The following is a 24017-nucleotide window of genomic DNA, read 5'->3' on the forward strand; positions in this document are numbered from 1 at the left end:
AGTTCCTCCACTCCTTTTGTCCTCACAACAACCCTGCAAGGTAGGTGAGGCTGAGAGAGAGAGAGAGAGAGAGTGAGCAACTGGATCAAGGTAACTCAGGAAGCTTTGAGGCTGAGCGGGGTTTTGAACCTGGATCTCGCAGGTCTAGGACTTCTTTTTCCACTCTGTGTTTACAGCCAGGCCAAACAACTGGCCCCCACTGCCCTCCTTCTGCCCGGTGAAGCCCTGTTTCTATCAGGATATTCCTGTGGAAATTCCGATGGAGTCCCAGAAGACGGTCTCTATTATGTACTACCTCTGGATGGGTAAGTTGTTGTGTGCAGGAAGTGTCGCTAAGTGGTTGGCGCACCTGTTCCTAAGTTCAGGCCTCAGGATTTCCAGGCCTCAGGGGGGGGCGCTGGGGAAGACCCCTGAGATGGTCCGGGCCCGTGCTTTCTCATGCCTGGCTAACCTACAGGGCCGGTGTGTCTCTTGCAGCCCACACCGTGAGCCTCCTCTTCAACTTCCTGGCGTCGCTGGCCTGGTTCTGCGTGTCCCCGAACGGCTCGGGCGGGTCAGGCTTCGGCCTGTCCATCCTGTGGGCCGTGTTCTTCACGCCCTGCTCCTTCGTCTGCTGGTATCGGCCCATGTATAAGGCCTTCAGGTACGGCTGCCAAGGGGTTGGGTGTTCGGTGGTGTCGCTGTGGAACAGGCAAATAGGGCAGAAAACTGTAGAGATGTGGGGGATCGAGCAGTTCTCTCTCTCACCTGCTTCTGGTCTCCATGACGGGCTGGGAAGCTTGTGGCTGGACCTAAACCCATGCGGTGGATGTGGTGATGTAACATTGCCCCACCTCACTGGTTTTTTGGGCTGTGACTTTTGATAAGAATAGGGCAGTGGTTCTCACCCTGTTAGCACCGGGACCCGCTTTTTAGAATGCGAATCTGTCAGGACCCACCGGAAGTGATGTCATGACTGGAAGTGACATCATCGGGCAGGAAGCATTTTAACAGTCCTAGGTTGCAATCCTACTCACACTTACCCAGGAGTGAGTCCCATTTACTGTCACTGTAAATGCGACCGTACCTGAGCTGCGCGGACCTGGCCACAGTAACCCATGCCCTCGTGACATCTAGATTAGATTACTGCAATGCGCTCTGCGTGGGGCTGCCTTTGAAGACGGTCCGGAAATTACAACTAGTACAGAACATGGCTGCTCGTGTGGTTGCTGGGGCACGTCGGTTTGACTTTGTCGAGCCGTTGTTTCGGCGGCTACACTAGCTGCCGGTTCTGTTCCGGGCCCAATTCAAGGTGCTAGTTTTGACTTTTAAAGCCCTTTATGGCTCGGGTCCGGGGTATTTGAGGGACCGCCTCCTTCCTTACAATCCTGCCCTGGCTCTTAGATCATCTGGGGGGGCCCTTTTGACTGTGCCACCACCAAGAGAGGTGAGAGGGGCGGCGGCCAGGAAGAGGGCCTTCTTGGTGGTGGCCCCCGAACTTTGGAATACCCTCCCCTTAGAATTGAGAACTGCTCCCCCTTTGCCAACATTTCGGCTTGGACTGAAGACCTTTTTATTTCAAAAAACTTTTAATTGTTGTCAGGCCGGCTGACTTTCTTGCTTTTTATATGAGGATCCACGGGGTTTGTTGTTTAGATTTTTAATTATTGGTAAATGCTTTTAATTATTGTTTTTAATGTTGTATTTTTAATTGCTGTAAGCCGCCTTGTGTGCCCTTTGGGCATAAAGGCGGGATATAAATAAATAAATAAATAAATAAATGGTTAAAAGCAAATATATCGTAGCACGTTAAAAGTACAGATCTGTAATGTTTCCTCAAATGCAGTCGCATCTCACGGGAGCATCAAGGCTAATATATTAAAAATAAAATATTGAAACGAATGGGAACCCGACTGAGATTGGCTCGCGACCCACCTAGTGGGTCCTGAGCCACAGTTTGAGAAACACTGGCATAGGGATATTTCAATGTGGTTTGTTTCGTTGCATTCTGCCTGAACTTAGGCACCTTCTGACATATAACATGATGGTATTATTAGAAAATACTTATAAATTGACCAGTAGTGGGATCACCCCCTTGATGTGCATCACCTGGGGTGCCCCCTCCTAGTGACACCACTGAAATTCTGTGCAGCCCACAGCCCTCTGGCAGTGGTAAGTAGGAGTTAAGCCCGGATACCTTTCACCAGAGTTATTAACGGTTTCTATCTCTTTTTTTCCAGGAGCGACAGTTCTTTCAACTTCTTTGTCTTCTTCTTCATCTTCTTCGCACAGGACGTAGTCTATGTCCTCCAAGCCATTGGCATCCCCGGTTGGGGGTTCAGGTGAGGGTCAGGACACACCCGACGACATTCGTGGGTCATGTTGAATGGGCCCTGGCATTCAAGAATTCCTGGACGAGCCTCAGATTTCATTGGTGTTAATCCTTAAAGCAAAACGGGTTTCTGGATCTCAGGGATATGACAAGGCTATGTGTGTGAGGGTTTGTCCATCCCAGTCCCTGCTTAATTATGAGGTTTATTTGAACGTTAGTCATGTATTTTAATACATGGTGTACAAATAGCGCTTTGGACACTGTCATCGGGACCTTAAGTCAGTGGTTCCCAAACTTACCTGGACCACAACACCCTTGCAACCTTCTCAGCAGGGTGTCGCCGTCTTGAATCTCATGAGATCCAAGATGGCATCGCCCCAAATCTTGTGAGATGTGGGGTGTTGTCATTTGGGATCTCACAAGATTTTGCAAGATCTGCGGTGGTTAGATTTATGGTGATCTCTGGTGGTGAGTTCTTTGTTCCCTGGTGGCACCCAGGAGGGGTCTGTGTCCTCTGGGGTCATCCTGTGGCACTCCTGTGAGTGTGCTGCTATGCTCATAGGTGCCGGGACGCCTTTGGGGAACCCCTGGGTTAAGTAGTATTGTCCCGATACCATGAATGGGGAAGACTGAAGCTTTTAAGGGAATGGCTTACCCAAGAGCCACCTAGTGAGTCTTTAGTGAGTTTTAGGCTGCAGTGCTATACCATACGTGCTTTCTTGGAAGCAAGCCTCATTGAACCCACTGGGACTTGATTCTGAGTAAGTCGCTTTCCTTCCTACTCAAGGGTCGCTTGAGTATCTGGCTACAGAAGCAAGCATTATCAATAGGGTTACATTTAATATTATATCATAAACACTTATCAGATGAATCAGTGTGAACCTATAATATTCCAGCTCCTGGAAAAAGCAATCCTTTTCCCTCCAGTAATTACTTCCTTTATTTCTGGGATGTTCTGGGCTCATGGCCCACAGTCCACCACACCAAAATCAGTCTTGTGTGTGTGTGTGTGTGTGTGTGTGTGTGTGTGTGTGTGTGTGTGTGTGTGTGTGTGTGTGTGTGTGTGTGTGTGTGTGTGTGTGCGCGCGCGCGCGCGTGTGCAAATACCCTTTCCTTATCTCTGCACAGATCTAATTGGGTCTTGCAAAAAAAGGTGTGTGGGCCGCACGGCCCAGAGGTTTGAGATTACGCTCTGCGGCTGTCTAAGAAGGCTGCAGAATAATCCCCGTTAATACGTTATAGAAAATGGCGCAGGTGCGCATGAAATGCGTTGCAAAATGGGAATCTTGCTTCAAATTGGCCTTCGAGTTGGCGCATTTTAAGCTGGTCCTTCCTGAATCAGTAGGTAGGCTTCATCCCAGGCTGATGTGAAGGAGAGCAGACGAGTCCAGTGGTTCTCAAACGTTTGAGCACCGGGACCCACTTTGGAGAATGACAAGTGTGTCGGGATCCACCCAAAGTGATGTCATGGTCGGAGGGGACATCATCAAGCAGGGAAATTTTTGATGCCCCACCGTATGACAACATCAAATCAATCAAGTAAATTAAAAGTTTGGCCAGTGTTTTTCATAGAGCCAGGCTGACTCTGGAGCAGGCATTTGTTTCCTGTTTTGATGTGCAGCTTGGCTGGCATGCTCAGAGCCGTGGCGTGGCTGCACCAGGGGGCACTGGCTTTTTGAGTTGCCCAAGTCCTTCTTCTCAATGATTTTGGCACTTCTGCCTTGTGTTTGAGCCTGTACAGACTGCCCCCACCCTGCTGATGGTTACAGATGTATGTTTTATACCCTTGGGGCATGTGCAGAGTGACTTTTCCAACAGCCAGTGCTTTTTCAATGTATGTTGCCAGGGGCAGAGTGCTTTGAGCATGCGCAGAGGGCCTCCTTTTCCTTCCATTCTGTAAAGTATTTTTTTTTTCCCCCAGAGGAGGGGTGTGTGTGTGTTTCTACTTAATATAGATATTAAAACCACACCACGCACAGGCTTTCATGGGGAGGTAGGTGTAGAGAGAGGAGAATGGCATTCTGGTCAATTCAGAAACACTTAAGTGAGGGTTAACTTTCTCAGAAGTCCTGTTGCTGTCTGTTGCATTATGTTTGTGGGGTCCAGCGGCTATGAAGGACTGCCCTTCCATACTGTCCTTGCCCATTCAGTTAAGTCACAGAATCGTAGAGTTGGGAGGAACCCATAAGGTCCTCTAGTCCAACCCCTTGCCTATAGCAGGAAATCGTATAGCATCTCCAGCAGGTGCTGTAATTAGAGGGCTTTTGCCACAAGCCTGGGTAATTCAACCCTCAACTAGAGACATGTCCTCCTTTCTGTGGGTAACCTCATGGTACAGTATCTGTTGAACTTCAAGTGGGGATTACCTTTCTGTCCTTTGAGAAAAGTCCACTAATGGTCTCTCCTCTTCAACAGTGCCAATTCTAACTTGGTTTTTCTTCCTTGTTTTCAAACAGTGGTTCCCAACCCTTAGGAGTTGGGACCACAGAGACAACAATGGGGATCATTGTAGACCAAATGCAATCCCCCCAGCACAAAAAAAAAAATACAATTAAATTTGTAATAATTAGAGGATTTATTCATTAGATTTGTAATTTATAGAGAAGATTTATGGGTTGCTGCTTTCGTTGGCTGCAAGCGTTCTCTGCCCTCTCTGGTGGTCCACGGGGGGGGGGGGCGTCCCCCAAGCAAGCGCTTGCCCACGGACTGCCAGAGAAGGCAGTGAACTGACCGACCGTTGCTGACACTTCATTGCCGGCTGTAGATGTGGACAATTCGTTGGTCTTCTCTGGTGGTTTGTTAGGGAGCACTTGCTTGGTGAGACATTGGATTGGAGGCCATCTTTTTTTGAGGCCTCGCAGACCACTTCTCAGGTGGTCTGCGGCCCACAGGCTAGGAACCAGTGTTCCCAATAGCGTACAGATTTTTTTAAACATTGATCATGGTGTGTGTGTGTGTGTGTGTGTGTGTGTGTGTGTGTGAGTGAATGGGCTAGAAATATGGTGAGCCTGAGAATGCCTTTTTGGACTCATGCGCGGCTTGCGAGAGACTTGGTTTATATACCCAAAGCTGCTATGTAATGACCCACTTCTGCTCTCTTCCCCCCCCCATCACAGTGGTTGGATACTGAGCCTCACAGCGTTGAAACAGAACACTGGTGTAGCCATTTTCATGATGATCGTGGCTATTCAATTCTCTGCAGTGGCTGCCCTGGGGATTGTCATGCTGAAACGGGTGAGTTTGGGAGGCCTTGTAGTGTTTTTTCAAAAAAGAATCATTCCCCCTTTTTACCTCCTTGGGATCCCCTGGCTCTCACATGGGAATTACTCGTAGGAATATAAGAACATAAGAACAGCCCCACTGGATCAGGCCATAGGCCCATCTAGTCCAGCTTCCTGTATCTCACAGCGGCCCACCAAACGCCCCAGGGAGCACACCAGATAACAAGAGACCTGCAAGGCTTCCTGGGAATTGTAGTTAAGAACATCAGAACAGCCCCACTGGATCAGGCCATAGGCCCATTTAGTCCAGCTTCCTGTATCTCACAACGGCCCACCAAATGCCCCAGGGAGCACACCAGATAACAAGAGACCTGCAAGGCTTCCTGGGAATTGTAGTTAAGAACATAAGAACAGCCCCACTGGATCAGGCCATAGGCCCATCTAGTCCAGCTTCCTGTATCTCACAGCGGCCCACCAAATGTAGGCCACTGCTTAGTGAGGGCCCAATCCTATCCAATTTTCCAGCGCCGGTGCAACCACACTGCAGCCTGAAGGTAAGGGAACACATGTTCCCTTGTGACTGCTGCCCCACCACAAGATGCGGTGCATGCCCCACTGGAAAATTGGATAGGATTGGGCCCTGAGTTGACTAGTTCACTGAGCTCACGGCTGTAGGACTGTGAGCTCTTCAAGGATCTTTGCCTTCTGAGATTGCTTGAACTGGAGATGTAGGGATTGAACCTTTGTGTGCATGGGCGAAATATCTCTGAAACCGGTCATTGGAGACAAGAGAGGTCATCTCCGCTACCTGGAGATGCTATTGGGGTCCGTCTCTCTTACCAAACGCAAGCAATGGCCTCTCCCAAATTGGATGCAGATTTCTTAGCGGGGCTGTCGGTTGGTCGGTCATGGCATATGGGGCATCCCTGAGATGACCAGAAAACGATAAGGGTTAGCCAAGGAGGACTGAGTGTTGAGAATACAATATATATTTTTAAATATTTTGTACAGTGGGCCCTCAGTATCCGTGGGGGATCCATTCCCTCCACAGATAATGAAATCTGCGGGAGTAGGGGCACATGCCTGATCTCGGAAGCTAAGCAGGGTCAGGCCTGGTTAGTACTTGGATGGGAGACCGCCTGGGAATACCGGGCGCTGTAGGCTTATACCATGATCTCGGAAGCTAAGCAGGGACAGGCCTGGTTAGTACTTGGATGGGAGACCGCCTGGGAATACCGGGCGCTGTAGGCTTATACCATGAGCTCGGAAGCTAAGCAGGGTCAGGCCTGGTTAGTACTTGGATGGGAGACCGCCTGGGAATACCGGGTGCTGTAGGCTTATACCATGAGCTCGGAAGCTAAGCAGGGTCAGGCCTGGTTAGTACTTGGATGGGAGACCGCCTGGGAATACCGGGCGCTGTAGGCTTATACCATGATCTCGGAAGCTAAGCAGGGACAGGCCTGGTCTGTACTTGGATGGGAGACCGCCTGGGAATACCGGGCGCTGTAGGCTTATACCATGATCTCGGAAGCTAAGCAGGGACAGGCCTGGTTAGTACTTGGATGGGAGACCGCCTGGGAATACCTGGTGCTGTAGGCTTCTACCATGATCTCGGAAGCTAAGCAGGGACAGGCCTGGTTAGTACTTGGATGGGAGACCGCCTGGGAACACCGGGCGCTGTAGGCTTATACCATAGTCTTTAGAGACTGAAGGTTGCCAACCAACCAGGGGGGGCTGCACTGTAATGACTTAGCTAATGACTTAGCTAAGGGGCCAGGCCTGGCCCTCTGGAGGTCTCACGTAGCCTCCTGGCCTCCTCAGAAGCCTCTTGGATGCAACAGGAAGCCATTTCTGGTTGCACCCAGGAGGTCCTCTAGAAACGGGCTTCGTATCCACAGATATTCAAATTCAATTTGAATTCAGATACCCCAATCCAGGGACGTCCAGCCCACGAATAAGGAGAGCCCACTCTACTCCTTGCCCTCGCTCCTGCTCCACCCTCTCCCCCTAACCACCCTTCCCTTTCTCCCCAATGCAGATCCACTCTCTCTACCGCCGCACTGGCGCCAGCTTCCAGAAGGCTCAGGAGGAGTTTGCGGCCGGCGTCTTCTCCAACCCAACCGTGCGCTCGGCAGCCGCGAATGCGGCGACCGGAGCGGCAGGCAGCGCCTTCCGGGCCTCCTAAGGGAGGGCGCGTGTGTGGGTTGGACCCCGTCCCCTGGCTGCTGCACTTCCCCCCGAGCCCCATCCCACGAGGGGCAGCTTCAACGGATGAAAACCAAGACGCACTTTCTTTGCTCTCATCGGAGGTCCTTCACTTCTGATTCGAAGGCTGTGCCCCCCTTCCTGTTTACACCCCAATTTCTGCATGGAATCGGCATTGCAGGCTCACCTCCCCTCCTACTCCTCCCTCCCACCGGCAACTGCTCCTTCTATTCCATGTTGCAGAAAGTCCACCCTCCCCCCACCCAACCAGAGGAGCAGAGTCTGCCTCTGTCCTTCAGCAAGCTCTTCAGAAGGTGTGGGGGGCCCTCTGTCATAGACCTTGATTCGCTTTACTTCCTACTTCCACGCTCTCGGTTCAGCCCAGGTGGAAATCAGCAGCGACACTGCTCCGCCCCCCGCAGCACTACCCCCCAAGTCCTTAATTCAAGTTTCCGCTGTGGGCCACTGAGTCCTTCTGACACCCCCCCCAATCATCCACTCCCCTGCTTCCAGACCAGATGACCATTTTAAATTTTTTAAGGCTCTAAATACTTACTAGACAGACCGAAATTCAACAGGTGCACCCTTGTTTTTCCACCCAACCCTCTGCAAGGAGGTGGTCTTGGCTGAGCCCAGTTCCTTTCTTCTGTACCTCTGCAGGCGCCGCCCTGGATTGACAGGAAGAGCCCCCTGCCTCTTTCTCAAGCTCTGCTTCCTACAAGCCCTTGCCTTTTTGTTTATAGCACCCCCAATTCTTGACCTTCATATCCCTGTTTAGGTCGTCCTCCCCCCAATATTTTGTAGAGCTATTTTTTTTTGCAAGCGCTGGCCACTAGGGGGTGCAGTTTGCAAAGAGAGTCAACTGCCTTATTACTAGAGACGTATTTTGTCTTGGGTGCGTTGCAGAATCCTTGTGTAAGACACTACAACCAGCTCCTGTGGCGGCTTCCTCTGTCCCGTCAGTTCCATCGTGGCCTGCGGGGACTCTGTCCCTCTATCGTACATCCCTGGCCCCCCCCCATTTGTACGCCCCTTGGCTTTATTGCAACACCCTGCCTTGCTTTCCTTTGTGAAGGATGCCTGGTGGCGCGATTCTGTTCCTTCCCCCTCACCCGCCCTCCAGCCACCACAGTGTCTCTTCCTGGTCCTAAACAATCAGCCGCCTTGTTCCATCAGGGGCCTTTCAGCCTCTCTGAGAAGAAGATGCCCACCCACCCTCTATTGAAGGGCTTGCTCTCGCACGGGGTATTCTGGAACCTTCTGTCGCCACCCGCAAACCTTGGGGTTGAGAGCCCTGATCCTGACGTAGACTGTTCCATCCTGGTTCCTGAACTCCTCGGCTGTGTAATTCTCCACTCATTTTTGCCTTGCAGAGGCCTAATTGGTGTCTTGAATAATGCAGATGACCTCGCCATTTTCCGCCCCCCCCTTTTCTGATCTCCATTTTGTCTCTCTTGCTGGACCGGCGGTAGATTCCCGAAGTCACATTGCTGTCTTCTGTGGTTCATCCATTCCTTGGAGGCCGTATCCAGGTCTGCCCTCTTGTCCCTCCTATGCCCTTGAAACGACTGGACCTACTCCTTTTAGCCCCTCTGATGCTCTTGTTTGCCCCTCCAAGAACATGTTGGACTTTCCTGTCCTGTGTATGTGTGCGTGTGAGAGTTTTTTTTTCTTCCTTTACATATTTTTTTTTCTGTATTTTTTTTGCTGTGCCAAATGCAAGATTTACTCATGGTATTTTATTTAAGGAATAAACTACATTTTAACTCTCTCATTTTTCTTGGCTGATGTACAAGGGAAGACTTCTTCTTGGGGGGGGGGAATTAACAGCCCAATGCTATGCATATCTACTGAGAAGTAAATCTCATTAGAGTCAGTGGGGCTTACTCCCAGGAAAGAGTGGATAGGATTGGGCTGTAAAGCAACTACTTCCAACAGGGAAGGGGGGCTGAGAATTAAGCACCTGTGAAAATACATTCCCCTCCCACAAATTATAGCGATATGGCTATGGGTTATAGTGAACTATGTGTTGTAAAAAGGCTCTCGTTTTGTGTGTTCTGGGTTTGCAAAGTGAAGTGTGGGGCTGAGATTTGGCTTGGGCTGTCATCCTGGGGGTAAGTCCTATGGAACTCATGGCACAGTCCTAACTAGGTCTACTCAGAAGTCCTAGTTTGCTCAATGGGGCTCAGGAAAGCAGGGTTAGGATCGCAGCACCAGTGGCTTAACTTCTGAGTAGGCACACCCAGGATTGTACTATAAGCCTTACAACACTGCCCTTCCCAACAGCTGCTGCCTTGTAGCAAAAAAGAGTTTGGATTCTGCTCGGTTTCCTACCCCGTGGAACTCCTTGCTGCAGGACGTGGTGACGGCGTCTGTCTCAAACTTGTGACATGGGCTTTCTTCCTTCTATGAGAAAAAAAATGGGAAATTAATTGGTGCCTTTGAACTGTTTAGCCCTTTGGGTAGTGGCTCCAGAATGTGCAATGTACTTGACCTGTATGTTGATGTTGTCACAATGATAAACCTAAGTAATTGGGGATTAACAATCCCCTTGGTGCACACAACATAAGAACAGCCCCACTGGATCAGGCCCATCTAGTCCAGCTTCCTGTATCTCACAGCGGCTCACCAAGTGCCCCAGGGAGCACACCAGATAACAAGAGTCCAGCTTCCTGTATCTCACAGTGGCCCACCAAATGCCCCAGGGAACACACCAGATAATAAGAGACCTCATCCTGGTGCCCTCCCTTGCATCTGGCCTTCTGACATAGCCCATTTCTAAAATCAGGAGGTTGCACATACACATCATGGCTTGTACCCCGTAATGGATTTTTCCTCCAGAAACTTGTCCAGTCCCCTTTTAAAGGCGTCCAGGCCAGATGCCGTCACCACATCCTGTGGCAAGGAGTTCCACAGACCAACAACCCCCCTGTTCTTCCCCTTGGGAGAACTGAAGTGGAGAGGGAGTGACTTGCCTAAGGGCACCCAGTGAGTCGGTGGCAGAGGCAAGATTCCAGCTGAGCAAAGCCCGGTTCTCTGCTTGGTCCCTTCCCCCTGACACTGCACTAGCTCTACTTGCTGACGGACCTTCTGTTTCTCATGGCCTGCTTTGAAGGCACAGCTGGGCACAGCAATGTGGTGTGCGCATTGATGCTCGTTTAAACTCATTTAGCCCCCCCCCCCCAATCTTCTGGGGCCTGGGATTCCTTGCAGCAGCACTGAATTCCCCCATCCTTGGAATGGAAGTGTCCCAGGTGACGCTGCTTGTCCCTCCCTCCTGCTGCCCCCCCTACGTCAGCTCCCCTTTGCCAGCACATTGGGAGAACACCAGTGGGAGAGCCACAGGACTCTGGGAAGCGCTGCAAAGATCCTGATGCATCACTCTAAAATTTCCTGTACAATTGTGTCTTCCCCCCACTTTCTGTTGTTGCTTCTTGGAGCCTGGGCGAGCTGCTCAGTCCCCAAAGTGTTCTCAAATGTTGCCTGATTGGCTTGTGCAAATCCTAGCCATTTATAGACACAGGGAGCTAAGTTTGCATAAACAGCATTGATCCTCTTTCTAGAAATTTGAGCGCTGGGTGTGGCTCGCTGGGGGGGCGCACGACAACGAGGGGGAGAACAGCCTTGCTTCCCCCCCCTGGCTACAGGCCTGGTGTTCTGGGAGGGGCCCATCCCTGGTGCTTAAAGAGCCTTCTTGGCACCCATCTGCCTAGCGTTCTCCCTTGGGTGCCCGGCCGGGAGATGGGCGAGGAGCGCATTACCTGGCCTCCTCCTGGGGTTTTGCCAGCTCTGGTTGTCTGCACTTAGCGAATGGAAGAGGAAGGAGCGGGTCAGCCGAGCTGGCAGAGGAAGCACTTCCATTAGCAGCGATGGAGGGCCTCCCGGGAGCAGTCTTGAGGCAGGAGCAAGGGGAGAGTTGCTAAGAGCAGGAACATTCGGGCTTCGGCAGCTGCCTCCCCCGCTTCCTGCAGCCCTTGTGCAGCCACCATGGATGCACCGGGCCATCTGATCCTGCCCCCAGCAGCAACCACCTTGACATCTCTAGAAGCTCGCCAGCAAGGGGGTCAAAAGGATGGCCTCCTCTCTCGGTTTACTTCCACCATTACGTGGTAGACTGCTTCCATCCATGGAAGCTTCTATTTATCCAGCTTGGGGGCAGAGACGTGCACTGGGCACCCTAGACCTCTGAGCTGCCCTAATGATGGCACAGTAGACAGTGCCACTAACACCAGTACAGAGGTTTCAGGTTTGATCTGGCCAGGTGTGCCCTCTGACGGGCAGGGGTCCTTGGCTGGTGCCCTCTACCTGAGCATCTCTGAGGCTGTAAGCCTCATCTAGACTAGCCTCATCATCTAGACTGTGAACTCCTTGGGGCAGAGGCCTGACTTCTTTCTTTCTTTCTTTCTTTCTTTCTTTCTTTCTTTCTTTCTTTCTTTCTTTCTTTCTTTCTTTCTTTCCTTCCTTCCTTCCTTCCTCCCTCCCTCCCTCCCTCCCGCTGTGGTCTCTCTTGCATTCAGATCTAGATTGTAAGCTCCTTGGGGCAGAGGCCTGACGCCCTCATTCTCCGTCGGCTGCCATATACGTGGCCGATGCCCAAGAAGAAGGAACAAAAGAATGATGGAGAAATTGTGCAGTGATGGAGGGTAGGCAAAAAAAGTGCACCTGAGCCTAGTCTCTGGCTGAGGAACTACGACTCCCAAGATGCAGCGCGGCAGGGCGTGCCCTTCTTCCCTGCAGCATCAGGACCAGCCTGAGCATCCCTTTACAGAGAGGGATGCAGGCGTCTGGCAGGGGGGGGCGGTGCCTGGAACATCCCTGGCCCAGAGCTGCCCTGCAGCTGGGGAAGACAGCAGGCTCCTCCCCTCTCTGGTAAGGCTGCAGCTCTTTCTACTCATGATTGTAGAGGGGGGGGCAATGTGGGGGTGAGTAATATGGGGGGGAGGGAGAAGAAAGAAACCAGACTAGCATGAGGTTGCTTCTGGAGTGTCAGCCCTGAAGGGGAGGGCTGTGGCTTGGGTGCCTTGTGCTCCCTCCAAAGAGAAAGTTGGGGGCTTCCTAGAGGTGGGGTGGGGGGCACCCCCCCCAGCCAAACTTTCTAGGGGAGCCAGAGGGTGCTTGACTGTCTCCCCAGGCTGCTGGCTCTGCTCTGGTTCCCCACTCCAAGATTTCACCCTGTGTCTGTTCTGTCTCCTGATCCCATTCAGAGTTTTGGCCTCCCAGAATCGAAACCTTCCTGCCTCCGAGGGAGAGAAGACCCAGCGTGATCTCGCTGTCGTGGGCTTTCCAGGACACCTCTGAACTGGAGTCAACCTTCTGGGACCCGCCAAACTTTTTTTTGGGGGGGGGGGTAGCCTCTTAACTCTGAGATCAGCCCCCCTCTTCCCAACAAGACCGGTTTCCCCTGCCCCACCTCCCCTGCCATCCTGCCGGATTCCGCAGAGCTGGGCCGGCCTGCCAGCGGTTCATTTAGAGACCTCTGGGGGGTTGGAAGTGAGTCCGAATGTTTTTTTTTTTTTAATCCCCTTTCCTTGTCTGCCTGCCAGCATCGGAGAAGGGCATCGTGGGCCTGAGCGGGCATGGATGGCACCGGTGCCAGGCGTGGCTGTAGCTGGCTGGGAACCCTTTCCTCAGCCAGGAATGGTTTCTGACTTTTAATTTCTTGGAAGGAGCACTGGCTTGACCCATCCACCCTGTTGTGACTCTCCGTACCTTCTTGGGAGCCAACCCCACGTCTAGCTGTGCACCCATCCCAGGGGCCCCCAGTGGGACTTCTCTCCAGCCCCCAAAACTGTGAGTCTTGATCCCGGTTGTGGGGACTGACGGAGAGCTTTTTTCCCTGCGTAGCTTTCCATATTTCTTCGGTATTTCTCTGTGGCTTGGGGTTCGAATTTCTACGCAGCAGCACGCACGCCAATGAATTTAAGGCCAGTTCATTTTGGGGGGGTTGTCGTTTGAGGCGGGGGTCCATGAAGGTGAACCTTCCCCTCGCTTCACGTTGCTGATGTAGAAAGCCTTTATTCTTCTCTTTTAACCTGCTTCAGCAATTGCACTCCTGGAACCCGGAGTAACCTGACCCACTAGATTACCGTGACTGAGAAGGGGAATATTTTGTGTTTAGGGTGGTGGGGGTGTCTCTACCACCCCACCCCCCCCTGTTGGCCATGCCCCATGTTTTATTCTAGGGGATTCTGATAGATTTCCTAGAACCTCTTTTCAGAGGCGTGAGAGAAGTGGGCTGCCTGCTTTCTTTTATTTGGGATGGTCCCGATCCTGAAAGTAATTATTGATGGCCCCTATCCTGGACAGTGACTTTCAGATCTTTTGCATGCAGTAGGTCCCAGCTCTAATTATTGACACCTCCCAGTAGGGCAGAGAAAAGCTCATTGGAAATCCTGCTGCTAGTCAGTGTCAGGGTCAGGCCCAAGGGTGTGACTGGGAGTAGTAGTTTCCTGTGCCTGCCTCCTCTTCTTCCTGAGGTCAGACTCTGCCTTTTTGGTTAAACGTCTAGAGCCATTCCAGGATGGTCCTGGAACTGACATCGCCCTGGAAAGGGCCTTCTCCATCTGAAATCCCTTTCACCTAATCCCAGTTGTGGGCTGCCTGTGTTTACTAGGGGAAGAAGCACTCTGTGTATGGTCTGGAGCACCCTTTCCTCAGTGATTGTCTCTTGGGATGGCATCCTGTTGAAGCCACAGCCTCTCGGATTAGATGCTGGTCCTATTTCTTGCTGCACGGATGCCACGCTCGGATCTGCCTGGAGAGTCGAGTGGACTTTTAAAAAACAGACGCAACTGAAATTGACAACAGCCGACTACGTTGATGGAGACAGATGGAGCTGTAGTCTCCTTAAGAGCAGGACGTATGTAATAACCAGGTTAGAGTCTGCACTTTGGACCCGCTCCTGTCGCCAGCCATTTCTGGGGTCGCTCTGCCCGGGGCACCGACATGCCCTCTCGCAGCGACTCTAGCTACTCCCTGACCGCCCACACTTCCCGGAGCTTCACCCACTTGCGTGTCCGCCGTGCCTGGCTGCAAATCATTCTCCTCCTCGGCTTCATCCAGATGATTCTGGGCATCCTGATAGTGACCTTGAGCCTGCTGGTGACCACCACGATCCCTGTGATCCCCACCCGGAATTCTTGTCCCATCTGGGCCGGCTTTCCGGTGAGTCCCGCCCTGCAAAGTTGTTGTGTAGTGAAGGGAGGTTAGGAGGGAGAGCTCCCCCTTGTTTTCATAATCATAATTCATAATCTTTTGAGTTGGTTTTTCTGTTGCTCAAAACACAACACGACTTTCTTTTAAAGCTTGATTCAATTGCTGCAAACTCACAATGATTGCTTGTTGTGAACGAGCCGTTGGTGCAAATTGCACAGTATGGGGAAAAAAACAGGGGTACGACTGTGTATTTATTCCACATGTGTGAGGTTGTCTCCCATCTAAGCGCTGACCACACCTAACACTGTGTAGGTTCAAGAAGGTGACTGTACCATGTGCCGTCAAGACATGCTCTAGGACAGTGTTTCTCAAACTGTGGCTTAGGACCCACTAGGTGGGTCGTGAGCCCATTTCAGGTGGGTCCCCATTCATTTCAGTGTTTTATTTTTAATATATTAGACTTGATGCTCCCATGGGATGTGACTGCATTTGGGGAAATGTGGCAGACGTGGACCTTTAACAAGCTACTATGTATATTCTTTTAACAATGATCGTCAATGGGACTTACCCCTGGGTAAGTGTGGGTAGGATTGCAGCCTAGGATTGTTGAAATGTTCCTGCTTGATGATGTCACTTCCAGCCATGACTTCACTTCCAGTGGGTCTTAACAGATTCTCATTCTAAAAAGTGGGTCCCGGCGCTAAATGTGTGAGAACTACTACTCTCGGAGCTGGTGATGTCCATCTCAACAGTTCATGGTCCAAATTTCCTGACCTCCCATGTTATCAACCACAAGGGATAGATCATAATGCCAAACATAATTAGATGTTTGGCTAAGAGACAAACAGTGCAGCCCTATGCGTGCCTACTCAGGAGTGAGTCCCATTGAGTAAGGTGGGACTTACTCCCAGGTTAGTATATATGGGATAGCAACCTGAGCTGTGGCTCAATCTTTCCTGGGTCAGATCTTGCCTTTGCCGGGAATTCTTACAAAGTGGCGTAAAGCAAGCTGTTCCCTCTTGGTCTCAGTCTTCCCCATCTGCAAAATGGGGATAAAAATTATGATTACTGTTTTAAGGGCATCAGGATAAATAACCATGAAAAGCTTTGTGGGTTTATATGCAAATGACGGTTACAGAGATAATGTGTGTGAGAGTTGAGTAAGGCCTTCCTCCACCCTGCGAACTCTGAGAGATTTCTGGAAAGAGGGCAGAGAGAGAGAGAGAGAGATTTAAATAGGGCAACAGAAACAAGAACATCAGAAGAGCCCCACTGGATCAGGCCACAGGCCCACCTAGTCCAGCTTCCTGTATCTCACAGCGGCCCACCAAATGCCCCAGGGAGCGCACCAGATAACAAGAGACCTGCAAGGCTTCCTGGGAATTGTAGTTAAGAACATAAGAACAGCCCCACTGGATCAGGCCATAGGCCCATCTAGTCCAGCTTCCTGTATCTCACAGCGGCCCACCAAATGCCCCAGGGAGCACACCAGATAACAGGAGACCTGCAAGGCTTCCTGGGAATTGTAGTTAAGAACATAAGAACAGCCCCACTGGATCAGGCCACAGGCCCATCTAGTCCAGCTTCCTGTATCTCGCAGTGGGCCACCAGATGCCTAAGACCTGCTCCAATTGCCACTTGCTTGCACCTGGCATTCAGAGACAACTTACTTCTAAAACCATACCCATCATGGCTTGTAACTTTTGACTTTTCCCCTAGAAATCTGTCCAGTCCCCTTTGAAAGGCATCTAGGCCGGGTGCGATCACCACATTCCGTGGCAAGGAGTTCCACAGATTACTTACATGCTGGATCAAGAAATGATCGTTAGGATCATTGTCAGGAAAGCCAACAATGTTTGGGCTGTTTGAACTGGGGGAAAAATGGGAAATTAAGGGGTGATATGCCGGAGACGTCAGTGCCGTGCACCGTTCTAGAATCAGGTCTTAAGAGCCAGGGGTCGTCCAGTGCAACCGTCTGGCGAGAGACTGAGTACAGACAAAAGGAGGTACTTCGTCACACTGTGCCTACAGAGCCTGTGGAACTCATGGCCACAAGTTGTGGGTGATGGCCACTGGCTGGGACGGCTCTAAAAGAGGATTGGACAAATTCACAGGCCTGTTCCTGGCTACTAGTCATGGTGACTATGGGGTACCTTCACATCCAACGGCATTGTGCCCCTGAATCACTGCTGCGGGGAGCTGTGGCAGGAGAGGATGGCATTTTCCCCTGCTTGCAGGCTTCCCAGAGGCCGCTGGTGGGAAACAGGATCCTGGACTAGATGGGTATCTGAGGCCCGATCCACCAGGGCTTTCCTTACCTCCTTAACGCTCAGCACCTCTTGCAAAACCAGTTCCTGCCTCTCCATTTTGAAGCCATTTTCTGCTGCTTTTCCAAAGCCAGTGGACGTCAGCAATAAAACGATATTCAAAGTCGCTTCCATGGTAAAAAAAACAACAGAACTGAATCATGAATAATTCAGGCCCAAAGAACACCATTAACAAAAAATAAAATTCCACTGCCTACCGAGAAACGCCGCATCTCCCAGCCGCGTTCTCGGTCTCGGCTGCCAAGGACCAACCAACGGCGTGGGGATATGCAACCCCTACCAAACTGCCAAGGTTTCCGCCTTCTGCTGGGGAAGGTCATTTCATTCCAGATTGGCCTCTCGATGCTGACAGTGTTGTTTCTGTCTAGAGGGAGGTCCGATCTGATAAGACCCTCGGGTCTTACCCTATTCCAGGCTCTGTGGTCAGTCCTGTGGAACTCCTTGACACAGGATTTGGTGACGGCATCTAGCCAGGAGTCTGTTTGTCAGCATCTGGCCAGACGTTTGTTCCTCAGCAGCATCTGGGGAAAGACCCTTGTTTGAAACCATGGAGAGATGTCAACAGTCAGTGCAGGCGTTCGGCCTGACTCAGCAAAGCAGAATCGTAGGGTGTGGATAAAGGGTGTGGATTCCTTCCTCCCTGCACCCTAGAACTCGAACACAGGCTCTCCCAGTGCAGTGGGCATATTTTATACCCTTGTTTTTCTTCCACGTGGTTGTTGATTAGCATTAGACAAGGAGCAGCGAGATCCGGGTTCCGATCAAAACTCACTGGCTGATCAGTCGGGGGGGGGGGTTAGAGAAAGTGCTCAGTTGTTTTGGGGTGTGTGCAGCCTCATTGGGATGTAGCCATGGCAATGTGTGTCCCACGCATCTTGTTCCTGGGCCGCACTGCTGACGGTGGGCTTTTAATGTCCTTCCCCAGCTAAGACGGTGGGGCGTGATTTTGCAAGCAGAAAATGAGCACTGATTGAGAGGAAGCTTTAGAGTGTGTGTGGCAGAAATGGCTTGGTAAGAGGTCCCGTGTCGGGAAAGAGAGCCCTGGAAGTATACATGTTCCCTCCCTCCAGCCTCTCAAGAAAGCTTCCCACCGGATCGTGGGGGACAACAGCAATAATCTAGGGCAGTGTATCTCTCCATGTGTGTGTGTCCTGGTGAATGCTTTTGTTATTGTCCTATGTCTGTCTCCAGCTGGCGCTCTCGGGGTTGATTGGCATCGTGTCTTGGCGGCGTCCATTCACGCCGGTGGTAAGTATATGACATTTCATTCCCAAACAAAGCCTATTATTATTATTATTATTATTATTATTATTATTATTATTATTATTATTATTATTATTATTATTATTATTAACAAACCAGTCAATAACATCTGCCTTGGACAAAAATCTCATAATATAGTATAGTATAGTACAGTGTTTCTCAAACTGTGGGTCAGGACCGACTAAGTGGGTCAGAGGCCAATTTCAGGTGGGTCCTCATTCATTCCAGTATTTTATTTTTAATCGATTAGACTTGATGGTGCCGTGGGATGCGATTATATTTGGGGAAATGTGACAGACCTGTACTTTTAACAAGCTACTATATAGTTTATTTTAACAATGACAGAAAATGGGACTTACTCCTGGGTAAATGTGGGAAAGATTGCAGCCTAGGATTGTTAAAATTTTTCCTGCTTGATGATGTCACTTCCGGTCATGACATCACTTCCAGTGGGTCCTGACAGATTCTGACAGATAAAAATTGGGTCCGGGTGCTAAATGTGTGAGAATCACTGGTATAATATAATATAATATAATCAGTCTGTTGGCAACCTTCAGTCTCGAAAGACTATGGTATCAGGCTCTGAATGGTGGAACAGCGTCTAGTGTGACTGAAAAGGTCACAAATATAATATAATATAATATAATATAATATAATATAATATAATATAATATAATATAATATACAGTCAGTTCTCTTTATACATGAATATGCTTATCCACAAGGGGTAAAATTGCCACCTCCCTCATGTTATCTGTGAGTCCAGCCAATTAAACTGCTTGTTTTTCAGAAAGTTATCTAGATTGGGTCAGTTTTCCACATCAAATGGGCATTGGCCCAGGAAGAATCATCCATCACGTTTGTGTCCACTTCCAGACTTTCCCCACTGTCTTTGGCACCATCTCGGGGACTCCATCTTGAACCTTCACAACGCTGTTGGTGATGAGAGGTCTCTGGAAGGCTACCTAAGATCTGCTGTGGGGCTGGGGCAAGCCCAAGGCAGGAGCCATGAGAGAGGTGGTGGTCGTGGAGGAGGATGGTTGAAGCAACCCCCTCCCCACTGCTGAACTCTGGGGCCTCGTTGTAGGGCCAGCAACCTTCACAGAGTCCAGGGAGAGCCAGCACAAAATGTCATGGACACAACCTTCAGTGCATCAAGGGAGAGCCAGTATGGAGAAGGAAGCCTCAGATGGTGGAGATGTTGATGAGCCCTCTCTCTCACTCAGCCCCATACACTGAGATTCAGGTTCATAAAGTTCATAGAGTGTATGATGAAGAGGTTTCCCTGGGACCGAAACACCATTTTTTCCATAGGCTCAATGATTCAGTATCCGCTAATTTGGTCTCCCCGGAACCTAACCCTAGCGGATAATGAGAACTGGCCGTAACAACAACAACAACAACAACAATAATAATAATGAAGATATATTAATTAATAATACAGTAATAATAATAAAACTTTGGTCTTAGGCTGAAACTTGCATCAACCACTCAACGCCAGTCGATTTTTTTGTTCAGTGTTCACTGTATTTCATGCAGTTTGAAATAATTGGATGTGATGATGTGGATGTTTATTATCTTGCTAATTAGGAATGTTATCTGACTTATTAACCCATTTCTGCCCAGCCCCCATGTGCACACCCTGTTGCGTATATACAACATTGGGCGGAAATGGCTTAACCAGTGGTTCCCAAACTGTGTGCCGTGGGGAGCTGTGGAAACCGACCAGGGAAGCTGCGGAATTCTTGTGAAAAACCAGCCACCCTATACAACGTATAGGATTGCAACCTTAATGGGGAGCCACGGCCAACGTCCCAGCGGGTCAAGGGAGCCCCCAGTCAAAAATTTTGGGAGACCCTGCTTAAGAATTTCACCTCCATGCCCTGCTTGAGAACTTCCTTGAGGGATCTAGTTGCTCTCTGAAGGCATGAGTGTGACAGGGCTTTGACAGTCTCTCCCTGTCTCCCCAGATCACCTTCTTCACCCTGCTTTCAGTGTTGGGGATCATGCTGAGCCTGGCTGGTTCGATTCTCTCGTGCCAACATGCCCAGCAGGTAAAATCCCTGGAGGCCTGCAAGCAGGTAAGACCGCGGGACATCCGCCGGGACTGGAGGCATGACCCGAAGTTCCCGGAATCCCAGGTGCGGGTTGTGTGGTAGCCGGAAAATGCGTTGCCTGCATGTGTCGGTGAAATGGGGCTGGTGCCCATCCTCGTGCAAGGTCCTCGTGCAAAGGGGGAGTGGGGAGAGGAAGGAGGAGGGCTAGTGAGGAGTACTTCCCCGACCCCAGCCGACAACACGACCCTTTGAACCTTCCTGGATACCTGGAAAGGTGAAAAGGCAGAAGTTTGGCAGCTCTTTCAGCGCTGCAAGTAAGGCCGGCCCATCCATGAGGCCAGGTGTAGCTGTTGCCTCAGGCAACATGGTGGGCCCCATTTCTGTCCTTCTTCTTGCCGCCTCCTCCTTCTGCCACACTCTGGATTGGAAAAGGAGGACAGAGAGGAAGAGGAAATGAGGAGGGTATGAGAGTGAGGAGCTAGAATAATGGAGAGTGAGAGGAGCAGAGGCTGTGGCACTTTATTGGGGAAGGTGGGCATGCTGCCTCAGGCCCCTGGAGGTCTTGGGCCAGTCCTGTTCACTAGGAGAGAATCAGCCCCCTTGGTTGGTTGGTTGGCAACCTTCAGTCTCGAAAAACTATGGTATAAGCCTACAGCATCCGGTATTCCCAGGCGGCCTCCCATCCAAATACTAACCAGGCCTGACCCTGCTTAGCTTCCGAGATCATGGTATAAGCCTACAGCACCCGGTATTCCCAGGCGGCCTCCCATCCAAGTACTAACCAGGCCTGACCCTGCTTAGCTTCCGAGATCATGGTATAAGCCAAAAGTGCCTGGTATTCCCAGGCGGTCTCCCATCCAAGTACTAACCAGGCCTGATCCTGCTTAGCTTCCCAGATCATGGTATAAGCCTACAGCACCCGGTATTCCCAGACGGTCTCCCATCCAAGTACTAACCAGGCTTGACCCTGCTTAGCTTCCAAGATCAGATGAGATCGGGCATCTGCAGGGTAACAGTTGCTGCCGTCCTTATATTCAGAGGGCAAATGTCCCATATATAATCTAGGAAGGTTACCAAGGGGGAAGGGAGATTGGACCAATCCTCCCTGGGTGCCCCTGTGACACTGAGGAAGGAGTGTCCAACAGGTAGCGAGTGCCAATCCTGCCCTCCAACAAATGGGCTTTCCTGGAGGTCCCACTGGAGGCTCTGAGGTAGCACAAGCATGGATAGGGAAGGCAGGAGAAAGCGGTTGGGGGATGCATGTAACTCTTGGCCTGCAATTGCTGGGGGGGGGTTGACTGGGGGGTTGCTGGGGCCGTTGGGACCATGCCACCCTTGGGTGAAATGAAAGTCTGACCAAAGCCTTTGGGAGGGGGTTGATTTGCAGTGGCATTGCTAAGGGTGTGTGGGCTGCACCAAATGATGGGGGGGTGACACTACTACTGGCCAAAAATAGTCAAAATCACAGTTTTTTGGAATAATGCCATCATGTTATATATCAATCGATGTGGAATTTCATGCAGAACACAATGAAACAAACTACTTTGAAATATCTCTACATGATCAAAAGTTATAGCCAAAAAACCAGTTGGGGTGGGGCAATGGTACATAACCACACCCACTGCCAGGGGCGTCACCCCACCCACTGCATGGGAGGAGGACTAACATGGGGGTGACGTGCGCCAGGTGACACAATCCCTAGGGATGCCACTGCAGTAGTCGGTGAGGAGACACTGAACCCTTCTCCTGATTGCTGCTGCTTCCCCCCCCAAGAATTGCCCCCAAGGGGGCAATCAGTCCCCTGCATGTTCCGCCTGTTTTCCCGTCTCTGAAAAGACTACAAAACCCACGATGCAGCGCAACTCTGCATGCTCTAGGATTGGTGACCCCTTTCTCTGCCTCCCCTGCCAGGGCTTGGAACCGGACGACGTGGGCGCCTGCACGTGCTGCCCCCCGGATTTCATGAGCCACCCCTGCAACGTGGATTCCAAATTGGACCCCAATTGCTCCAAAATCCGCTTGGTCCTCAAAGTGAGTGGACCCGGGACGTCTTGATGGGTATTTCAGGGGTTCAAATCTGGAGTGGACCCACATTTCGGCCACAGTGGGGCGTGGAGAGGGTGGGGAGGGCCCAAATGCATCCTGGGTGCGGTGGCTTTGATCCCAGCTCTGTAAAACGAAGTATAGTTTGCCTTCCGGAGGCAAGCGCACCAATCCTCTCCTTGCTCTGGTTCCCAATTTGAATCTAGAGAGCGGTGGGAGGAGGGGCGAAGGCTAGTGGGGGGATGAAAGGGTCTTGAGTGGTGGGCTATAGTCAGAGGTCTGTTGTTCTGCCGCAGAGGCAGCAGCCCTGAGCAGCTCAACCAGCATGAATAATCCGGATTCAAACCAAATCTCTGCTTCTTTCTCTTCCCCCCCATAGGACCTCCTTTTCAGTGTGTGCGGCTTGACGATCTTCGCCATTGTGGTGTGTACCCTTTCGGCCATCATGTGCTGCATTCAGATTTTTTCGCTGGATATCCTCCATGCCGTGAGTCTCCGTTCCTTTCCTCCTGTGGCCCAGCAGACCTCTTTGCCAAGTGGAGCATGATTTTTTTTTTTTTAATGGCCAGAATCATGCGCCACGCAGCCCTCTTTGCGTCTGCTCCACTGCTAACTGAACCAAGAGGCACCTTTCAGAGTGGTGCTCGTCTAGCAGTGAGAGAGCAACTCTCCCTCTTCCCCCCCCACCAGCACGGCGTCTTTCCCAGTGGCTGTTGCTGGTGTCTCTTCCACACCTCTAAGCTATTTGGGGGCAGGAAGCTGTGAGACCCTGGCGAGTAACTGCCAGCTGGTCTGCTGAGCTACACGGAACAGCGATTCGTTCACAAGATAGCTTCCTATCTTCACTCTGTCCCTGTGCAAAAAGGGAATTGGGTGGCGGTATGTAGAACCTCCAGCTTTGGGGGCAGTATACCAGATGCTGGCGAGCAAGACTGGTTGGGGACACGTGGGATGCTGGGGGTGTCAAGTCCTTGGTTTGATCCAGCAGGGCTGCTCTTGTGCTCTTGGCGCTGTGTTTCATGCCAGCTTTGGAACGGCTTCAGTTCCAGGGGTGTGTCGGCAAAATTGAGGCTGGATTTTTTTCATAGCTGTAATAGAGGCCACTTGCTTTGTTAAACGGTCTCCCCTTTTTATCCCCGTTTTTCTTCGTCCGACCCCCGTCCCCAGTTGTCCCCTCCACGCTCCAGTTCGGTGACGCTCGACTGTACATCTGCCCCAGACACGTACCTGCACAACATGTTGGACATTGAAGAGTTTGTACCCCCGGTGCCGCCACCCCCGTATTACCCACCAGAATATACCTGCAGCTCAGAGACTGACGCCCAAAGGTGCGGTGCGCACGGTGTGTGTGTGTCCTGTGGGAGGATCTGCTCTTGGTCGCTGCAAAACTGGAGCGTGACCCCAATGGACAAGCTCAAGGGGCCAGTGGGAGGGA

General features: G+C 51.1%; 2 protein-coding genes and 1 pseudogene across 3 annotated transcripts in view; 2 read left to right on the forward strand and 1 right to left on the reverse strand.

The window, feature by feature from the left end:
• The window catches only part of LOC136635054 (dual specificity protein kinase CLK2), a 53835-nt gene extending 45866 nt beyond the window's left edge, over positions 1-7969 (forward strand). For both annotated transcript variants that reach the window (XM_066610146.1, XM_066610143.1), the window contains 5 exons: positions 177-305; positions 478-643; positions 2220-2321; positions 5428-5545; positions 7571-7969. In XM_066610146.1, coding sequence (XP_066466243.1) covers positions 177-305; positions 478-643; positions 2220-2321; positions 5428-5545; positions 7571-7717 — 662 coding nt within the window. In that variant the 3' untranslated portion in view covers positions 7718-7969. The remainder of the gene's footprint in view (positions 1-176; positions 306-477; positions 644-2219; positions 2322-5427; positions 5546-7570) is intronic.
• Positions 7970-14682: 6713 nt separating this feature from the next.
• The window catches only part of ENTREP3 (endosomal transmembrane epsin interactor 3), a 25242-nt gene continuing 15907 nt past the window's right edge, over positions 14683-24017 (forward strand). The window contains exons 1-6 of the mRNA XM_066610402.1: positions 14683-14901; positions 18411-18467; positions 20453-20623; positions 22451-22570; positions 22962-23069; positions 23750-23910. Coding sequence (XP_066466499.1) covers positions 14683-14901; positions 18411-18467; positions 20453-20623; positions 22451-22570; positions 22962-23069; positions 23750-23910 — 836 coding nt within the window. The remainder of the gene's footprint in view (positions 14902-18410; positions 18468-20452; positions 20624-22450; positions 22571-22961; positions 23070-23749; positions 23911-24017) is intronic.
• Positions 21447-21566, reverse strand: LOC136635339 (5S ribosomal RNA; annotated as a pseudogene).

This window comes from Tiliqua scincoides, chromosome 15 (assembly GCF_035046505.1).
Source record: "Tiliqua scincoides isolate rTilSci1 chromosome 15, rTilSci1.hap2, whole genome shotgun sequence".
NCBI classification, from domain to species: domain Eukaryota; kingdom Metazoa; phylum Chordata; class Lepidosauria; order Squamata; family Scincidae; genus Tiliqua; species Tiliqua scincoides.